General features: G+C 34.8%; 2 protein-coding genes across 2 annotated transcripts; one reads left to right on the forward strand and one right to left on the reverse strand.

Moving 5' to 3' along the window:
* Nucleotides 1-204: 204 nt before the first annotated feature.
* On the reverse strand, nt 205-6,946 carry LOC115439812 (BTB/POZ domain-containing protein 10). Its single transcript, XM_030163822.2, is given in 6 exon segments — nt 205-3,335; nt 3,450-3,703; nt 3,874-4,070; nt 6,420-6,480; nt 6,482-6,544; nt 6,547-6,946. Coding segments are annotated over 6 exon segments (1,152 nt in total). The 5' UTR covers nt 6,790-6,946; the 3' UTR covers nt 205-3,001.
* Nucleotides 6,947-13,373: 6,427 nt separating this feature from the next.
* Nucleotides 13,374-21,064, forward strand: LOC115439813. Its single transcript, XM_037445254.1, is given in 13 exon segments — nt 13,374-13,831; nt 13,833-13,856; nt 16,176-16,292; nt 16,294-16,315; nt 16,472-16,606; nt 16,847-17,048; nt 17,481-17,653; nt 18,395-18,542; nt 18,627-19,576; nt 19,578-19,619; nt 19,699-20,195; nt 20,324-20,446; nt 20,924-21,064. Coding segments are annotated over 13 exon segments (2,709 nt in total). The 5' UTR covers nt 13,374-13,679; the 3' UTR covers nt 21,048-21,064.
* The last annotated feature ends 1,141 nt before the right edge of the window (nt 21,065-22,205 follow it).

The following is a 22,205-nucleotide window of genomic DNA, read 5'->3' on the forward strand; positions in this document are numbered from 1 at the left end:
GAACGAATAGTGGGCCAACATCCTAGGAGCCGAATATAGAAGTATATTTTAATCGATAATAGAACTTTATTGTAAAATAGCGTCAAATAAAATGTTGATTTGATGATTTGGTTTAATTTTTACTCATAAATTGTTTTCCTTATGATATCCCGGGTGACCATAATTCAATACAAATCGTACACGATACGAAATGAAAACATAGTATTGAGGATATGTATGCTTTTATTACAAAACCCAGCAGTACATGGTACAAAGTACTAATTTTATAAAATATGAACATTGTTATAATTACTTAAGCGAATTAGCCAAACGACACGAGAAACAGCGGCGGCCAACGAATACACTATATATGGAATGTTTTTTTTAGTTTTGTGCATTATGATACAGAGTGTTCATGTTAACTTATATTCAATTTGACGTTAATTTTTACCCACCATTATCGCAATTTATCCATTAATTGGGGCGAAATATTTTGTATGGTATTATGCATAATAATTAACTTTCCAAAAGGTCATGATTCATTTATTATGATCTGAACAATAATGTTTCAAACAACTTCTTCTTGCATAATAAGTTTTTGTTTAGTGTCTATCACATTTGTAACATTTTTTTAGGAAGAAAGCGACAAAATAAATTAGTGTTAAAAATATTACCTAATCAATTACTATTAACACTGATAAATTTATTGGACGCGAATTTCCTCGATTATCATTTACAGCTGTTAGGAACACCCTGATTTTTCTCGATTAATAATGAGTAATTAATACACAGAAGAAATATTATATTTAAATTTAGTAACCAAGTATACAAATTTGCTTTTCATGAGTAAAAATACAATTAATAAATTGGTTAAAATTATATACTTGTAGAAAACAATATTCCGAATAAAGTACATCTAAAACCGCCGATATTACGTCTTAAAAGAAGTACAAGAATGATTCAACAACAGCATAAAATATCTTCACAATATAGTTATATGAAGCACTTGCATGAAGCTATTAAATTCTATGATTCTGAAGAACCCTACTTTGGTTTTCAAAATGTTAATATTTTGCACATAGATAGCCGATTGAATATTTTTAGACTAAAATATTTTATGCTATTGTTGTAGTATCCTGTTAACTATAATTATTCGTAGATTTATGTTATGCGTGTATAATTCACATATTTTTGCATTTTTACACATAAATTCTTAGTATAATTAAGGCATGTCTATAACAATTTGGGCGTTCAACTACAATTCAGCGAGTTTATAAAATGTTGATATGACTGCACTGTCCTATATATTATCTATCAAGTGATCAACTACAGTATTTCTTTTGTTGATTCTCCAGGTATCACCCACAATCTGTACCAAAATCTTTCCCTATATTAGTACATATTTTAGTCATAAGATATGAATAGAAGGACTTGTAAAAGCCAACCATAACTGTTAATCCTCCCAAACCTAATTACTATAATAAAAAACCATTTCTACTAACATTCTTTAACAATTCACATATTGTGACAATCTAGTATTTTGTTAGTTTTATTACATCAATAAATTTTCATAATCAGTCAAATAGTAGTGTTCTTATTATTACAAGTCGCAGGCTCTCTTTACCAAAATAGATTATAAGATAGTAAAGTGACTAACTGAAACTTTTTATAAGCCCTAACGCCCAGACCGACTATACAGTTGTAAAAGTGTATTGGGTTAAAATGTTTGTCAATCATACTGACCCATATCAAATTTTCTAATCTCTAGTATTAATACAAGACAACTTTGTTACTGATATTTTGTTAGTATATTCATAAAATTATGGTGTATTTTTTTTTATGTATGTTTAATATATATTCTCTTGCCAGCATTTATATAAGACATACTAACTTCTTTATCTGGCACAAATGACTGACAGTGTTCTGGTTAGCTTTAAGGTGATTTGCAAACATTTTGAATCAGGAATAATTATGAATTTGAACTTTAATTATGGGTTAACAATCTAACTTAACCAAATCGTAGGTTCTAATCAATTTACTATCAGTTTAGTGAATGGATGCATGTGTTCCAGTAATTTATACCATTTATAAATACAATGTAGTATGTGAACACACATTTTGAATCAATCAAATGACCGTTAAAATTGAATATACTTTTTGGTATACATACATCTGTTTAAAAAAATTTGCCTACTTTTATTTCTTTAACCTGTATTCGAAGTAAACAATGCTTTTTTATACTGAAGGCAATGTAAAGGAAGTGAAATAAATAGCAGTGCTTCATTGAAATACTGGTCAAAGTGTTCATAAGTACGGCATACATTAATTTTAAAAAATAAACTAAGGCTATGTGCACATAGTATTATTTATTCCTTGAGAAATTATGTTTAATAAACACTGTCAACTATTTATTTTTTCTAAAGGACTTTAAACTTGCTTTGTACATTAATTGAAAATAGATGATAATATAATATTTTCTTAGTAGGCTTTAAGAAATTATATCAATATGTACACAGGCTTCGGGCAGATGAAATTATATAACAATCAACACTCATAATGCATCTGTAAAAATGTTGTACAGTGACAAATAAACAAGTCAGACCACCTAATATGATTAAAAAATGCAATTAATATTGTACAGTATATTTTAGGCCAATCATTACAAAAAAATGAAATATAACATTTTTGAAGTGTGAACCTTCAAAAAAGGACTGCTTTATTGATATTTCATATTTTTTTCACTGTCACTGCACAATTTGCGAACAACGCGACATCAACTTTAAGTACGCAAGTCATTGTCCCGCGACACTGTCCCACCACACAGACATTTGCAGCTGCTCACCGCAACCCTTCTACTCAGCCTAACACGCGTTTTTGGAGGAACACTCGCAAAACATTCCTATGTGAGATAAACTGGAATGCGCTTGCAGACCGGCTCGCCTGGTGGCGTGGGTGTCGCGGCCGCTCACAACCAGCACAACAGGCCGAGCCAGGCGCCGGCAGGGCGGTAGAGCCGGCGCGATCACTGTGGCTCCTCATCGGGCGCGTCCGGCGGCTCCAGCGCTTCCTCCTCGCGAGCGCGGCTCGGTTCTAGCTCAATAGCGGGGTCAGCTGTGGCCTCAGCCAGGTTTGTAACAGATTTCGATTTGAAGCATTGGAAATCAACATGGCGGCTCTTGGCCTCCTCCTTTTCCCAAGACATATGAATGAATGGTCGCTGTACGTAGTTGTATATGACCTCAGCGCGTCCGCCCGGTCGTTTGCGAACTTTTTTTCTTTTGTATGTTGGGTAGCCCTCTACACCCAGACGGATCTTCTTCAAACCACGTTCCTTCATTACTTGTTTGGCCACATCCCTGTAAAAGTTAAATAGCAATAAAACGATGAATAATAATAATATCACATAACCCGGGTCTGATTAACAACAAACAACCGAATGCAGAAAAAAAAAACGTAATATTCATGCTTACCTGTTCTCGATATATTTGAAAAACCTGTATAGAGGTGTAGAGAGCACTGTTTGACTGTACTCGTCGCCCATTTGCGGCGGATACTGCTCGTCCCACTCAACGGCGTCGTCGTCAAGCAGCACCACCACGTGGCACTCGCGGTCGCCACGCTGCGCCGATTGCACCATCAGCGGCAGTATGAGACGCTCCAGGAATGACTCGAACTGACGGCGAGCGCCTTCATTGGACAACTCGTGTAGAAGGCCGCGCAGGTTCTGTACAGAGTAAAAAAGATCAATGTTCTTGTAATGTTTCGAGATACGAGTTTCAAGTGTCATACCACTGACAGTAAAAGTAACATAGAGCTAAAAAGAATCAGTGATTGGGAATTTATGTTCAAAATGTTTTCAGGAAAGATATTAAATATACTATTACTCTCACTAACCTGGCAGCGCACAGTGTTGGCATCAAACGGCACGAGCAGGTAGTCGCAAGCCTCGCGGAGCTCTTGCACTGAGACAGTTGGAGGGCAGCGGATAGTGCCACCTCTGTAATACTCCAGAATGGCGCGGAACACCGTTGCCGAAATACCCTCAGCAACTTCATATTCCCCACGCTCATTTGGGTGTGTAAATTCCAGACCTAGATGATTAAATATATTAAATTATGTAATTTGTTCATAACAGTGTACGGAAAAAAGAGTCCTAACTTTAAAAAGATTGTTGGTTACCAAATTAAATTAAAATAATGACTAAATGAGCTTAAGTCAAGTAAAACTCAGAAAAGGTATGAGCAAATTATATTATTAGGATATGATAAATATGGGCCAACAAACCCATCATAATTGAGTAAAATTCCTAAGTTATTATGACAAATGAACTGAGCTGAATAAAAGCATAGTCTGTTAATCATATTTTCTGATGAATTACATGAGTCAAAATAAATATACTATAATGCATCATAGAAATAAATAGGGACTGATTCATGTTTTATTTTTACCTTATATGAAGGAAATGGAATTTTAACTATGATATCTCTGACTGCAATAATGTATTGTATGATAATAATATACAGTATTGGATCATTTTGATGTTACTAAATGAAATTGCATACTTAGTTTCTTTAAAATAACACTTTACTATAAGTTACCTGAATCGTAGATATAAATTTTAAAGATACAAAAATATTTTCATTATCTTTTAAATTGCTAACCTTTATATGTTATGATTTTTTTTTTTTTATTAGTTTTTGAAAGTGGTTAAATTCTTTATGTAATGCTTATGTAAGAAGTAGAATCAACCAAGCCTAACACATAAACACAGCTGAATAAGTCACAGGAAAGCATACTTCAGAAATTAATTTACTTAGATGGTATACTTTTTCCGATTGTTTTAGTTTAAAAAACAAATTACTGAATTGATTTTGAAAAAAAAGGTATTTGTCCAATTTGGAATTATATTCTTTCATATGAAAAAAGATTTTTCAAATAGGTTAAGAAATGACATAGTTCTAAGATAACAAACATAAAAAAACGAAATACATGTTGAATTGAAAATAAATATCAATAAAATGTTATTTTAATTTACATGCCCTAACGCCACTACTACACTAATAGAATTCATTGAAACAGCAATATCATAAATTTAGCCAGAAAAACACACGTATGTTAGAATACACGTTTAAGTTAAAGAAAAAAAAATATCAAGGAGAATTAAAAGTGGGATTTTCACCAAAAGTGTTAGCAGAGGTAAAGATGAATATTTGGTTTCATTTAGTAACATAATGAATAAATGACCCCATATGTACCAACAAACTGACTTATAAATGTTGTACAGATATTTGAAATAACTAAACAATGTATTCATTGGCTTCTTATGATGTTAAATGTCACTCAACATGGTAAAAAATAAAATACTAAATAACTATTACATACATATTACATAATATTTATTAGTACGATAGTAATACTAATAAATATTGCATACCCAGTCTTTTGTGTCACGGAAGCATACACGGCTGGATCATAATCTATATATATAAAAATGAATCCCTATTTCCCTTGGTCACAGCATCACGCATGAACGGCTGTACCAATTTCACATTTTTTTTTGTTGTGTGTTGTTATTCTCAGGAGAAGGTTCTTATGAAAGAAAAAATTCAAAAAATTGCACGGATAAAGTAATAAAACTTTATGAAATTGTTAATTTCATATAACTGTCAATTGTTTGAAATAACTGTCAGAGATTGACAGAATGCGCGCTGCAAATTCATAGTTAAGACGCGACAATGTCTGTCGGGTCAACTAGTTATAATTATAATATATGGTATATTTATGTATATAATGTATATGTATATGTTGGAATATCTACCTAGTAAGGTGTATTTTTTGTATTAATAGTTTCTATTTTGTGCACCATCATCATGTTTAAATTAATTAATACTCTGCACATTCAAAGTGTGTCTGCCTAAGACCACTACCTGTACCTAAATCATTTTTTTATGTCATGTCAGTACAGTAATGTTATATTAATATTATTAAATCAATCATTGTCTTGTATCAGCAAAGTAGTTCTAAAATACAACCTTTCTTTCCTATACTACCTTTAGAAGATCACTCCAATGATCATTATGTTCACATAAAGCCATACATAGTGTATGGTTCTTGGTGCAAAACATGAATTCATTATTTTAATATTATGTTAATTAGACAAACACAAAACAAAAGTGCAGTTATACATTTACTATTTTATACTAACACCACTAAATTAATTTGTTTACACATAAGATATAATGAAAAGCAACTGAATGAGTTCTATTAAGAAACATCATCAAATCAGTAGTTTATTTAAGATATTGTACATGTATATTCTATAAAATTTATAAAAAAATATATATTGTTAATCTTTTAAATATACTTGCTGGGGTATACAGCGCAAAAAAGTATTACAGCTGCTTCACTCTATCTTACCAATAATTGCAACAAAGACTTACCAGAACTAAACATCCTTCCAAGCATTGTATTAGGGTGAGCTGTGAACTGCGCGGGGTCCACTTACGAATCTCGTGTTGTCCACCACGAGTGTGATCCTGTCGTCACACAGCTGGTTCTGGCTCTCTAGGACCGATTTTTGGGTGGTTCCTGGGCCGTGGACGTGGAAGGCGTCGGGTTGTTCGAGCTAAGGTTCTTAGGTGGCATTGTAGATAAACGCGGACGTATATTCAGCCCTGTACGCTTCGACAAACGCTTGCGACGTTCTTCGTTGTCCCTTCTGTATTCTTCGGTGTCACTACTACTGTCTGGGTAGAAAAACGAACGTCTGTCATTCATGGCCTCTTGGCCTTTCGCTTGGGAGTCTGACATAGGCGTGCGCTCGTCCCCGCGAGCCCTCACATCACGGTCGACGCTCCCCTGCCTCCGTGTTGGCAATTTAAACGATCTCTTTGCTGATTTCGTTCTTGAAAATGTTGTTTTTTTTAGTATGGAATACAGATACGTCACCTTCGATTGACTGACAAAATTTGACAAAATCGTAGAGAGTCGAAATGTCGAGAAGGAACAAAGTATCGATATATATTTTTATGCCAATGATGTTCTATAAGAGAATGAATTTTGGATAAATCGATATTGATACAATTATATATAATTTGCTTCAAAATTCCAGTTTTTAATAATTTAATTATCATATTATGTATATAATACCTAAATACATCGATTCGGCACTAAATTCTTATACATTATGTTTAGTATATTACAAACCCGTAATTATTATATCAAGAATACGCACAATGTTTTAATATGTTATATTTTAACCTAAAACCATATAAAAATTTCGTCAAGCTGGTCAACGAGTATACCTTATACTCGTTGACCAGCTATTGTATTAATATAAAGGATAACAATGTTATTGTAATAGAAAATTCTAAGCATTGGAAATCGCTTATTTTTACTAAAATATTACTAAAGAAACGAAATTATTCTTGTTTTTTCTTCTCTAAAAATAACGTTTTTAAACAGTATTTTTTTATAAAAAGTTCGATGAAATATTATGGACTTGTTGTAAAGAAATTGTGAAACATTCTATTATATGTTATCATAAAATTACAAACAAATATATCGATGTTATAATAATCTATCGACGTTTTGGCCCTATTGTCCCTGCAATATTTGACAAATAGATAAGAATGAAAAGCGCGGGAAACCTTTGAATTTGGCGGGTGTCTTTTTTTCATGTTAAATTAAAAATAATTGTTTTTATTCAAAAATTTAGTCAGATAAGTTGTAAATTGTATATATTTTTCATTATTTATTTAATTTTAGTGTAGTGTATATAGAAAACATCTATTGGTAAGTGAGTATTTAATTAATATTTAGTTGGGAGTTGGGATGGACGAGCCCCAGATCCTGGGGTGATGTTCCCCAACCATCACATTCATAACAATAGAAACTGCTTCAAGCTTAGACACTGACTGTTCAGTTTCCAACACCAATAAATAAAAGAAAACGCATACGATTAAGTAAGGTGTGCAAAATATGTAATAAAAAAAAACGCAAAAATGCAATGGCTGTAGACTCGGGTAGAACTGGATGTCGTTGCGAAGACAGTGACGAAAAAATCACTGAAAATCCATCACCTCTCAAAGCACCGCATACACAAGCTCTTCCATCTCAGGCCTCTCAGGTACCTCCCTGTATAACAGATGGTATTAGAAAAGAATATTCTGCATTGGATGCTTCACCATTCATTATTCATGTTGCTAGGTCTAGTACTGGTGAGGTAACACAGGATCTCAACTTGCATCCAATATGCTTTGGCAGATTTTTATATAAAACCAGGTGCCAAACATAGTACAAGGCAGTTTGAAACGTGATCGGTCGCGAACAAAATTCTCGATGGTATTCTCCAGTCACTCAGCTGCAAATTCTTTTATAAAGCATCATGCCTTATTGGAAAAAGGCTATGAAGCCTTTATTCCATCATTTAATGTTACCAGAATGGGGCTTGTAAGAGGTGTACCAGTGGACATGTCTGTGGAAGAAATAAAAGAAAATATTAGGGTTCCTTTAGGTTGTGGTGACATAATAAAAGTAAGACGCCTAAATTATAAAACAATAGTGGATGGCTCTGCCAGTTGGAAACCATCCCAGACTGTAGTGCTAACATTTGATGGTCAGGTCCTCCCACAAGAGTATTTATGTGTTTCAATTCCCTCAAAGTAGAACTATACATTTATCCTTCAATTCAATGCTACAATTGTTGTCGGTATGGACATACTAAAGATACATGCAGATCTAAACCAAGGTGCTATAAATGTGGACAAGGGCATACTGGTACATCTTGTGACTGCGACCAAGATAATAGTTATTGTTGTCTTTGTGGCGGCCACCATATTGCAATCAGCAAGGATTGTCCAGAAGCAAGTAGGCAGACAAATATAAAAAAATATATGGCTCAAAATTGCGTTTCATACTCAGAAGCATCAAAGATATATCCTCCGGTGACTAAATCATATGCAGACACATTAAAGTTTACATCCTCATCTTCTTTTATAGCAAACAGCCAAGATGTCAAAATTCCAGCCACTCAATCATTGCACAGTAGTAATTCTTATAAAAACTGTTTTTCAGAAGCCCCGTTCTCCGCCTAAATCGATACAAGGTTATGATCGTGCAGCCCACCAAGCTATTGTAGGTGATTTCAACTCTCCCAATTATGCCGATGGGTGTGCACTACCTAAGACTGGTACCCTGCCAGAACCACAATCGGTGGCTGATATTATTATAGCTTTAGTTTCATCACTGTCACAAACAATTTTACCGTCCAACGTTGCCCCTTTATTGAAAATAATAACTGACATATTTAACAATGGCTCACTTAGGCAAAGTACTACAATGGAACTGCAGAAGCGTAGTGAAGAACAAATCTGATTTAATTTATCTTATTAACAAATTTAACCCTTGTATTATAGCTCTATGTGAGACGTGGTTAAAACCGGAATTTTGTTTTAAAATTCCTGGTTATTCCTGTCTCAGGGAAGATAGAGCCGATGGGTATGGCGGTGTTGCCATACTCATCAAAAAGTCCCTTAATTTTTCCCAGTTTGACTTACCATCTCACCATAATGATTTTTCCATAATAGCATCCATTGTTAATAATATTTGTTTTGTATCTATTTATATCCCGCGTCCGTGTCCTTCTATATTTAGAGAAATAAACAACATTATTTGTATTTTACCCAAACCATTTTTTAATTGTAGGAGATTTTAATTCTCATCATGAGTCATGGGGTTGTTCTACAACAAAAACTTGTGGAAGAGACCTTGTTGATATTATCGATTCTCATAATCTTTGTATTATAAACTCAGGTTCTCCTACCCGCCGTACCAACCCTGATGAAGGTCACAGTGCCGTAGATTTAGCCATTAGTTCACCGAGCCTAGCTTCTTCTCTTACTTGGGAAACTCTCTCTTATTCTTATGGGAGCGATCACCTACCAATTCTGATTAGCTTTCCTCATACCAAAAGCCTTCTGTTTCGCGGTCACCACGTTTAAAATATATATTAAAAGATGTAGATTGGAATGAATATACAAAACGACTTGATCACAAAATTTCAAATCTTCCTGACATAGAAAATAATAACGAAACAGTATGTTCTGTGGCTCTCGCTAAAGTAATGACGGAGGTTGCGGATGAGATATTTCCCATTAAAAGCACCAAGAACAGTAGAATTTCTTCTCCACCATGGTGGGACCGAGAGTGTACAGAAGCTGTAAAGAAAAGGAAAGAAGCCGAAAGGGCTTACTGCCAAAATATGACTTCCGATAATTTTGATTACTACATACTGATTTCTAAACAGACGAAAAATTTATTTCAAAGAAAAATCTGAAGGTTGGAAATCATTTTGTCATTCTATTTCCCCAGATACTCGTCCATCTATGGTTTGGCGAAATATTCGTAGATTTCGATCAGCCTTTAGTGATAATTCCGTCTGTTCACTCTCGCCCTCCCTAACAGAAGATATTTTAGATCATTTGGCTCCTCCTACTGTTCCACAACAACTTTGTCCATCCGCAGTCCTGAAAATAGACGATGACTTAAACTCCCCATTTTCACTATCAGAGCTCAAAGGTGTTTTAACTAGCGTTAAAGATTCTTCCCCGGGTGAAGATGGTATTCCCTACTCTTTTTTTTGTAATCTTAGTGACACAGCATTACTTTATTTTTTAAACATTGTTAATTCTATTATGATAACTGGTAACATACCTGCCTCATGGCGATCACAAATTGTATTGCCTATTCTGAAACCTGGTAAAATTGCGTGCCAGGCCTCATCTTATCGTCCAATAGTTTTATCCTCCGTACTGTTAAAACTCGCTGAACATATGGTTAAAACCGATTGGAATGGTATATCGAGAGTAACCGCCTTCTGTCAGATAGCCAATATGGATTCCGAAAAGGCAAAAGCACGATAGATAGTATTAGTATTTTTGTGTCCGATATCCGCCTAGCTTTTTCTGAGAGCAAATCAGTGGTTGCCACATTTTTAGATATCAATTCAGCATACGACAATGTCGTTCCCTCCATTCTAAGCAAAAAAATGCATGATCTTAACATCCCCGGTATACTATCTAATTTTATTACAAATTTAATAAGAGAACGATATATTCATATTTGTCCAGATGATGCTACCAAATTATCTAGAACCGTATGTAGGGGTCTACCCCAGGGTCAGTGCTAAGTCCCTTACTATACAATATTTACACATATGACCTGGAATCAGCTTTAAATAGTTCCGTAAAATCCTACAATATGCAGATGACCTCCTTCTTTATACATCAGAAAAAATTACTTCTAATTCTTGTTCCTCTATGTCATCAGCTATGAGATATTTAGAGTCCTGGATGACTCTAAATGGATTAGATCTTTCACCCTCTAAAAGCTGTTTAGTTTTGTTTACCAGAAAACGTGTATTTCCTTTAATTGAAGTAAAATATAAAAATGTGATGATTCCGGTAAAGACCGAAGTGAAATTTCTTGGTGTTTTATTAGACTCAAAACTTACGGGTTCGCAACATAGTGATTATTTAGTAGCTAAATGTGAACGGAACTTGAATATTTTACGTTGTCTTTCAGGTGTTTGGTGGGGGGCGCACCCATTTTCTTTACGGCTCATATATAATGCATTAATTAGAAGTCTTTTAGACTATGGTACATTTATCTTGGAACCGGCTAATTCAGCAGCGTTTAAAAAACTTGATTTAATTCAGAACAAAGCTCTTAGAATAATTGCTGGTGCGATGAAATCCAGTCCAATTAACGCCCTGGAAGTTGAGTGTGTAGAACCTCCTCTTAAATTGCGAAGACAGTACTTGTCAGACAGATTTTTGTTTAAAGCTTTGCAATTTTCTAATCATGCTCTTTTTCCAAAACTTCAATCTCTTTCTCAATATATTGCAACGTCTTCATCGTGTAAAGAAAAATCACTTCCTTGTTTGGTTATAAGTTTTCGTAAATTTATAAGTTTTCAGGCGCCTACTTATAGATCAGTTTCTCTCCCAATTTTTCTGGTTAGGGTTTAAATCACTTCTGCTTTCGCCGGTGATATGTTATTCATTAGGCGTTGATAGAGACCACCCTAACACTAATACCCAGTTTAATGAATTAGTAAGCATTAAATGGCCTGATTTTCACCACTTATTCACTGACGCATCAAAACACTCCTTGTCAGATTATACTGGCGTGGGCGTTTACCATACACAATATAACATTACACAAAAATAAAGCTTCCTCCAGAAACTTCAGTCTTTACAGGGGAATGTTATGGAATATATAAAGCGTTAGAATTTATTCTTATTGCTAGACTTAGTAAAACTGTTATTTTTTCAGATTCATATAGTGCCCTTCAGGCCGTTGAAAAATTTCCTTTTAAATCAAAATCCCACTCAATTGTGATATTGAATATAAGAGAAAAGCTCGTAGAATGTCTTTCCAAAAACTTAATGGTAGTTTTATGTTGGGTCCCTGGTCACGCTAATATAAAAGGAAATGTTAAAGCGGACCGTTTGGCTAATGAGGCGATAACAAGTGGTGATGTATATCCCTATATAAATTATTGCACCGATCTGGCTGCACTTCCAAGTACTTTTCTCAGGGAATCCTGGGAAAAGTGCTGGGAAGAAAGCAGTCAGATAAAAGGCAAATTATATTCGAAAGTCCAATTGGATATACCGGAGAAGCCATGGTTTTGCAAATTGAAACTTGGCAAGCGATCTACTAGTATATTAATGAGAATGCGCTTGGGTCATGTGTGTTCGCCAACTCACCTTGCTAGACTTGGTATTAATGCTAGTACAGCTTGTGAATGCGGTGAAGAAGAGGGTGACCTCAATCACATCTTCTTCGCTTGTCCACTTTTTGACAATGCTAATTTTATTAGTCAACTCACTTCCTTTGGTGTTCCTTTTCCTTGTTGTATTTCTTCCCTCCTCTTATTTAATGTAAATATTTATAAAGCTATTTCCTCATTTATTGTACATAATAATATTAAAATATAGTTTGTATATACCTAATATATTATATTTACGTGTATTATCATTATTTACTTAGTAGATATTAATATATTTTCGCTTAACCAACTTTCCTGACTTAATCCAAATTCCGAATCCTATTTTCTTTCTGTAATATTATGTTTCCCTAGCTTTATTGACATTGGCGTAGCACAGCAACTCAGTGCTTGTAGCCATATAATAGAAAAAAAAAAAAAAATAGATAAGAATATTGCGCAACTAAAAATGTTGCCATATTATTTTGCCGATTATGTTATTATATATATTATATGATTATTCTTAATACTTTATTCTAATTAAGTAATCATTCATTGTTATTGTATCGGTACTAAAAATAATGTCAAAGCCACCGACCAAGAGTTTAATGACAGCTACAAAATTTAAAAAATGGCAATCGAAAGGAAAGGAACGCATTCGGAACAAGTTGTATGAATGAATCGGCTGTTGACCTTTTCACTGTCAGATACGGAAATTGGTTAATTTTGTAATTGTTTTGTAAAAAAATACTAAAAAGAACTCACCCACTCAACGGAGCTGTGAATAATTGTGATAAAAATAACATAAGTGGAAATTTCTTACGTAAATTATAGGTGAAAAGTGTAGAAACGGAACAGCGACCAGTTAAATCAGTTTTAACGACGCGGTCAGGGCGGGACTGGTTTTTCACTGTAGAAACCTACGAAAATGGACAACAAAGAGGAATATCACGATCCTGACTATCCGGAGGCACCGGTCTGCGTGAAGGAAGAGCCTCCGATCGAGTCCGAGGAGGAAAAAGTGGAGAAAATCAAAGAAATCATCAGGCGGGAATTTTCAAATGAACTTGAAATAAGAGAATGAAGTAATGCTTTTAGATCAGAGGTAAATACTGTTTTTCGTATATAAAAAGTGTAATAACTTCAGGCGGGATTCATAACAGTGCTAATTGTGTTAATAATTGTCAGGTTCTTACCATGTGGTGTTTTCCTTTTAAAGACGCCACCTTGAAGGTTATTATTGTTTGTTTGTGTTGATCTGTCGTTAAAATCATTGCTGTAGGTCACAACTGTGACTTCGACGTCATAATATTTTAATGTACACAGAGTTACTTTTCATTATTTTACATAGCATGTACAGCCAGGGTAATACAATGTACTAAATTCATTAAGACTTTCTGAATACTAAACATTTATATCCTATGCAAGCAATAAACTTTGTTTTTTTTTTTTATTTTAATCGAACTGTTTGTTTTACTATGGCTGTATTTGCCTCTGTAATTCCTTGGACTGTTCAGTTTGATTGTATATAAACTATTGAAAAAATGCTAATCAGAAACTGCCCATAATAAAAATAATAAACTTCAATTGAACACAATTCTACATTATAACTAATCAAACTAGAAATCATATTACAGAATTTCTCCTTTCTTGTGTGTTTACAATTGGATCGGGACCTCAATGGAAATAATCTTAGATTGTTAGCTGGGAGTTTTGCGGAAGGTCATATTATCAGGCAGTAGTTTGAAAATACATGATATTTCACAAATAAAAGAATTCACAGGAAATAAAATGTGAAGAAATGTGCATTTAAGTAAAAACTACTTTGTAGTCTTTATATATGTATAATGTATATACATTTTAATGATATAACTGTTTATACAGGATCACTTTGTAATTGTGTTACTAAATGAAACCACATACTTGTCTTTACATCTGTTAATGTTATGCTTAACATCATTCATGGATAATAATTTTATTCACTAAAATCCCAGTATAGTGTGAATATGGCATGTGTGTGAATATATTTCTGACTGAAAGTTTGATATTGCCACTATGATGAATTCTAGAGCACTTAAAATTTAAATTACTTTTATTGGTATTTATATTTTTTGGAACTTATACTTTTTTAGTTTATATGTATGGTTCAAGTAATTAATGGTAAAGTTTTTTTTTAAAGAAGATAAGTGTGTGGTTTCATGTAGTAATGCAATGTCTAAAGGATTGTATACAATTGAAGTAACTTATTATATAAACATACTCTGGCGTTACATAAATATGTATAATTGTTTTATACTATTGTCATGTTCTGTTTAAATTAAATATTCCTCTATATTGCAAGCAATTAACAAAAAATTATCTATTACAAATTATAACTAAACATTATGACTAAGGACCGGACTATATGCAACATAAAAAGCTTGTTATATGCATGAAATATGCCAAAAAACCAGCAGAATATGGAACATTAAATGATAAGTTTTATAAATAAAAAAATAAGAGTTTTAAGTTTCAATTTTTTATTTCAAAATCAGCATGCTATAATTGTTTAGTAAAGTAGCATTGATATATTATGATAATAGGTACAGTAACATTTTTGGATATTTTTGTAAACATATTCCTCCAAATTTTCAGTAGTAAAGATTTAAAAATATTTTTTCTTTATCAAATTATCGCTCCCCATCCACTGAGGTGAGAATTTGCACTTGGGTGCTGTGTTGGTATTTATAGTCTCTGGTAACAATAAGTAAATGTATTGATAATATGCACCATAACCATGTATATTTTAGAAAAAACATGCTATTACCAATGAGAATTCATATAATTCGATCTCTAATTATGACTATCCGTTTCTGATTATTGTACAAAATTATACATCAAAAAAGTTTACAAATAGCATGGAAAGGTCAGTTGAAAACAAGTGCCATGCATTGTTTTCACTGAGGAGTATTCTTATAGTCTCATTTTTAGTTAACAATATATAAAATATTTAGGTAATAATGATAGTATATATTATACTATCTTTTGCTCGCGGCTTCTACCGCGTAAAGGAGTTTTTGAGATTTTTTTTTTATTATTTTTTATTATTCCACTTAATATGTATCATAGTATTATGACCAAATTACACAAAATCATTATAAATTGTAGGCTGTGTATTATTCTGATGTATAACCAATATTACAATAAATGTACAGTTTAATCTAAATCTGTTCAGTAGTTTTTTTGTGAAAGTGGAACAAATATACATACATACATCCATCCTCACAAACTTTTGCATTTATAATAGAAGGATTCTTCTATTGCCCTACATCTAAACCTTCATATACTATAATTTTATTTCGCTTTTTTTTGCGACTTTTACCAATATGTTCAAAATACTGAAATGTTGTATTTCAATTGAGAATATCTATTTTTCTTTTTATAGGATGACGTCGTCACGTCGTCTCCTCCACCGGCTACGCTACGCCATAGTGAACAGTTACTACAATGAACTCAAATTGCAAATAACAAATGGAAAAATACAGGATGAAATTGCTGGTCAGAGATCCCAGAGCTAAAGCTGCGGTCTGTATAGTTATCAAATCGCCATAAATGTGTGCTAACTAGATAAATTCATAAATCATATTTGCTCTTTGCCTCAAAAAAGTTGGTCTAAATAAGGCATAAAATTTCTTACACCATGACAAAGTAAAAATATTTATATACAAATATGTCTAACAGACATCATCATTGCTGAGGGAAGGTCAGAGTAATATTCACCCGTCACTGAAGAAACTTCTGGGCAAAAAAACTGCAGACCTGTCAGAGATATTCAAGACCAGGGCGCCGAGGAACAAAACCAGGAAGGACTACTCTGTGAGTTTGTATTCAAATTTGACTTTGGAATAAATCAATAGCTTTGAATCAGTTAAATATTTTTAATATATTGGCATAATTTGGATGCCGCTTTACTTTGGAGAAGAGTCCAAATGCAAATGTAACTCAATACTTAATTTAAATAATTATAAATTTTAGGAAAATAAAAGGCCAGAATAGTGTCTTTATATGTGCCTATTCTACTAACTAAAATCATTATCTATAACTTTATGGCAATAGGCAATGCTCCAGAAACGCAACTACACAATATCAGCTGATGCGACGAAGACGCTCAGACCGGACAGAATGGGCGATGACTCTGAGCCGTGTAGCAGCCGGCCCAGGAAGATACCGCGGCACCTGGAACCAAAATCCAGGAACGTGCTCACACTGGATGAGAGCACAAGGAACCAGATGAAACATCGCTATAGGATTATTATAGGTGAGGTTTTCTACGACATGAAGTTATAGTGTTATGTCGGGTTCAGACCATGCGAATGAGCCCAAGTGAATGTTAGTAGCTTTTTGTTTATCTGGACTACATGCTCAACTTGGGTGAATCGTCCACATAATCTGTACACATCCTTACAGACAGACTGGTTGAATGGAATTTATGTGATAGTATTTTAACGCAAAAATATATCTCTTAGCATCCATTCGATATTAGTATAATGAAAATATTTGGCATGTTTTAATTCATTAATATTGGCTGTATGTTAATTGCATTCAGGTTGACTTTTGATTCTTTATTTGTGTTTATTGCCAAAGCAGCTGTTAGTTATAAACCTTGATTTATATTTATTTTCCTTACTATAATTCTTTATACTGTGTAACATTCATTCCCCTGTAAAAAATTTGAATGATCTGATTGCAGGCAACACGTCTAAGTACGCGCCAGCGGAGTCGGAAGCGGACCGCTCGACGCACAAGTGGCTGCTTTACGTGCGCGGGCCGCAGCGCGAGCCGGACGTGTCGCCGCTCGTCACCGCCGTCACCGTGCGGCTGCACCACTCGTACGCGCCGCACCACACCGTGCATCTCACGTGAGTTGGTTGTCTATGTTCTGTGTCTGCTCCATACAATAGCAGTGAGTGTGTATTGAGGAGTCAGTAGCTGTTATCAGTCTTACTTATAAAAAATATCGCAAGGTATGCTTAGTTAAAACACAAATTTACTCGATCAGCTGTAAGTCATAACCCGCCATCTTGCTTCTTAATAGGGTAACACACAAACACAACATCACGCATTTTATCCCCGAAGGGGTATGCAGAGATGCAACCATGGCAACCACTTTTCGCCAAGTGTGTTCCGTCCCATGATGTGATAGAGGGCGAGCCTATTGCCATATCGGGCAATTCCAGACTCCGGGTTGATACTGAGCAGAAAAACCCAAATATCACTTTTGCCCGACCCGGGATTCGAACCCAGGACCTCAGAGCGCTGCCGTACCGCGCATGCAGTACAACTACGCCACCGAGGCAGTCAGTTCTTAATAGGGTATAAACTAGGAAATCGGTGATGTTTTTGTCAGCTATTTAAGCAAGTCTTAACCACCTTTTAACGCTAAAACAAGTTAATAGGTTAAACTGTATATCTTTAAACGCTAAAGACGATTTGCAAATCTAACCGAATTTTGCAAAATAAAATTATTTAGTTCCTCTTGACTCATTCCAATTTCTAACACATCAATATAGTTAGAATAGCAACTGGTCACTGTTGTGTTTTTATTGCATGGGGGCAAAATTATTGGATCCTAAAAATCAAATATACACTGTGTTTTGTGTTCAGCAAGCCCCGTTCCATATAACGCGGCGCGGGTGGGGTGAGTTCCCGGCGCGGGTGGAGTTGCACTTCGCGCTGCCTCAGCGGAACCGGCCTGCGCTCGTGCACCACACCATCAAGCTGGACACAAGCTGCACTGGAGTACAGACTTTGGGTAAGTAGGCTTAAGGCTGAAAATTAATTTTATAAAAGGTGTTAGCAGTGGATCAGAATCTGAGACATATCTTTATAATTACAGGAGCCGAAACGTTAGTTGATGTTTGGTTGTACAGTACGCCAGAGATGTTGAAATATGAGTACAAAGAGGATCTAGAAACTTTCCCACTGAAAGAAGAAACACAAGACACACAAAGAGCCATACAAACACAAGTTATAGAAAAAATTCAGCCGAAGATCGAGCCACCAGAACAAGAACCGTTCGAAGACAGCTACGATGCACAAACGTACAGTCATACAGACAATTGGCTGGACTTCTTCAGTAAAGAACCAAAAGAACTTGACGTGGACGAGATGATTATTAAACCCGAGAAGAAAATAGAAGAAACTATTGATTTAGACAGTCTAATAGAAGGAAACGTTATATCTAAATGTGCGGAGGATTGTGTCGTCAAATGTGAACCAGATTGGTTGCAGAACTACGAGGATAGCAGCACTGAAGAGGTTCCGAAGGAAATTCTAAATCAACCAACATTACCCAAGAAGAGAATAGTGAAATACATTGAACCTACTACAGGAAAAATATATTATTTAGAAATGGATCGAAATTTAGACCTAAGTACGGTCCAGGAAATAGTTATAAACAACACTACCGCTAAAATAAGCCCAATAAAATCAAACGGAATGAAGAATCCTATAAAAAAGAAGACTGGTGTATCACTACTCAAACCTGAATTAAAATGTTTGTTGAAAAGTGAAAATGCTCTTAAAAATGAGATGAGACATACAAATTTGACACATATAGAAAACGACCATTGTTACTTGGCCACGCCAATGAGGGGAGACGAAAGTGCTGATGTGAAAGTTAAGAAAGAGAAGTCGTTGTACGAATACTTATGTTCAGTTATGTATAGGTTCCAGTGCATTAGGGCAGCTGTAAATTTTTTACTAAAAAAAATCCCACTCATCAGCGACCAGGCGCGGGATCCGGATTTTGTGAAATATTTCCCTTTTGTAGTCGAGAGCTACGAGGAAGTATTGGAAAATGGATTTCGCTAAGAGAAGAAACATCGAAGTGAGTTGTTGCTTGTTATGTTATCAAGCATACTTTTGGTGCATTTGACCTTTCTTAATTTATTTTTCAACATTTCCAGTGGTCCAGGGCGAAGTTAATAAACCGAATTTTGTCACTTCATCACCCACAAGCCGACTGCGTGTGGAGAACGAAACAGATCATCGTCTTCTCGCGTCTGCACGGTCACCATCCCATCAGGAACGAGTGTTTATCCCAAAGAGCAGACACTAACGACTGGTCCTCGTGGAACGAAGTCATCAATATCCGCCAAAGCGAGACGAAAATCAAACAGATATATCCGAAAGTGACGGATATTACGACACTGTCAATTTTCCGACCAGAAGATTACGAGATGTCGGAGCTGGTTAGTCTTTCGGATTCTGAAGATGAAATCGACGTAGTCGAGGCCAGGTCGCCACCTAGGGTGGTGAAAGAGGCACCCAAGGAAGAGGTTCTGCCGATATTGCCGGTGGAAGACGAGGATGACCGACTCAGATTCTTGTATGTGGAGAAGAAATGTGCTGATATTGGCATCGATTTAAGATGCGAGGATGTTGGCAACGGATATTTTTATAGGTGAGTTGCTTGTTTTGGTGAGCAGATTTACAACTAAGATTGAATATTAGGAATTTTACATGGTACTTTAACTTTACTCATTTAATGATAATTATCGCACATATTAAAACTATTATATTTTTGTACAGTGCTGTACATGCAGTGTTGCTGTCTGCTATGAAATGCTTCGCAGAAGAGCTGTTGAGAAGTGCGTTGGCTTCGAAGTTGACGCAAGACGCCAGCGAACACGCCGTACCTGCGATATGGGCTGGGTGAGTTATGGTGCACTACTTGATGGTATTGGATATTATAGTACGCCTGATTTAAACCAACAGATCACTAATTTTGTTGTTCAACGATTTTCGTATTACAAGAAGTATTTTTTTAAATCCTTATTTATGGAATTTTGTTGTATGCTTACGATTATGTCGCCCCATACATCCATTTTGGGGACTACTCATTTCCCCTCGTAATCTTATTTTCTTTTTAATAAAGCCTTAGCCTCTATTTTAGGCACGAGCCGACAACGTATTATTGACTTCGCCTACATCGTCGATACATAAGTTTTTCTAGAGCATTCATATGTTTTATTAGCTTGGGCCTGTTTTTTACACGTAAATTGGGTAATTTCTATGTATGTAATAAAACAATACAAGAAACAATTTGTTCTGTGAAAACAGCTTTGAAGTTAGCTGAAAATGCAGTTATTCATATTTGAAATATTATCTTAAACGATATTCTGTATTCAGGTCGTCGTCTTCTCGCACGGTGGTGAGCCTGGAGCACGTGTACGGCGCGCTGCACAACCCGCGGTTACACTCGCTCGCCGCCAAGGACCTCGGCACCACCAAGAAAAACACCACCTCACTATAATATACCGCCTACCATACCACACGTGTTTTATTCACAGCTGTTGCTATTTTAAGGGGTTTATTCAGGGTGATTGGCACTTTGCAATCGTGCCATGTCTAATCGCCATTTTCAATAAACGATCTCAATCGACTTTTTTTGAACTATCTCAAAAATGGACCAATCAGAATAAAGTTTTTTTTGACGTGCTTACAAATGAATTATTTTGATTGGTTTATTCTCAGACTCCCGATATAAGATTGAGATCGGGATTGTTAGTGAAAATGGCTGTAAGTGTACAATGTACATATTCAACTTTCGTTAGACACCTTAGGCCTTACTTCGAAAAACGAACATCGAAACGTCGTTCCGAAACGAAGAAACGACGAACTTCGGATTTAACCCTACTACCAAATTACTTCGGATCCGTCATCGTTACTTTCGGAACCATAAACAATCGTTCGAATGAAAATATTGTGTCGGATTAGAGATGTGTATCTTCAAAAACCGTATTTTTTTTACCTATCATGGCATTCTTGTAAAAACATATAAATTGGATGTCTAATTAGGTTTTCTGCAATCTATCTATTATTTCATAACTCTAAATGTTTATTAATGACAAAATAATAAATATTTTTACTGATTATGCAATCTACGGTCTTATTGCATTATGTTTTAATCTGTGGAATATTAGAATTTTTGACAATTGATGGACATTGACAAGTTGATTGGCACAACAAATTGGAATTGTAATTTACAAGTAAAATTATTGATTGTATTGGTAAGTTTATTATTAAAATGTTATTTACTCGCTTTAAACAAATTATCTTTTTCATTGTAAAGGCAGTTATTGTGTAATAACAAGTAAATTTTTGGTTTGATCTATTAAAGAAATCATTAGTTTTGCCCATCGATATACACAATGGTTTTTATGGTAAAATTTATTCAATCTTTCTATGAATTTTATTATTTTTCATCCCAGTAGGAATAAGAACCCATATATTTATGTACCCTGTGTTAGGATGTTTACAATAAATAATTAACATTTTTCTTTTGATTCCACCTAACAGTTTCAAGGAGAGTACGACGACGAGTGCACCCAGCGACACAGGGGGACCTCTAATCGGGTCCTTCGCATTGACTGAACTGAAAAAAAAAGAACTGGAGAGAGTTAAAAGAAAT

The sequence above is a fragment of the Manduca sexta genome, unplaced genomic scaffold (genome assembly GCF_014839805.1).
Source record: "Manduca sexta isolate Smith_Timp_Sample1 unplaced genomic scaffold, JHU_Msex_v1.0 HiC_scaffold_1388, whole genome shotgun sequence".
Classification (NCBI taxonomy): Eukaryota; Metazoa; Arthropoda; class Insecta; order Lepidoptera; family Sphingidae; genus Manduca; species Manduca sexta.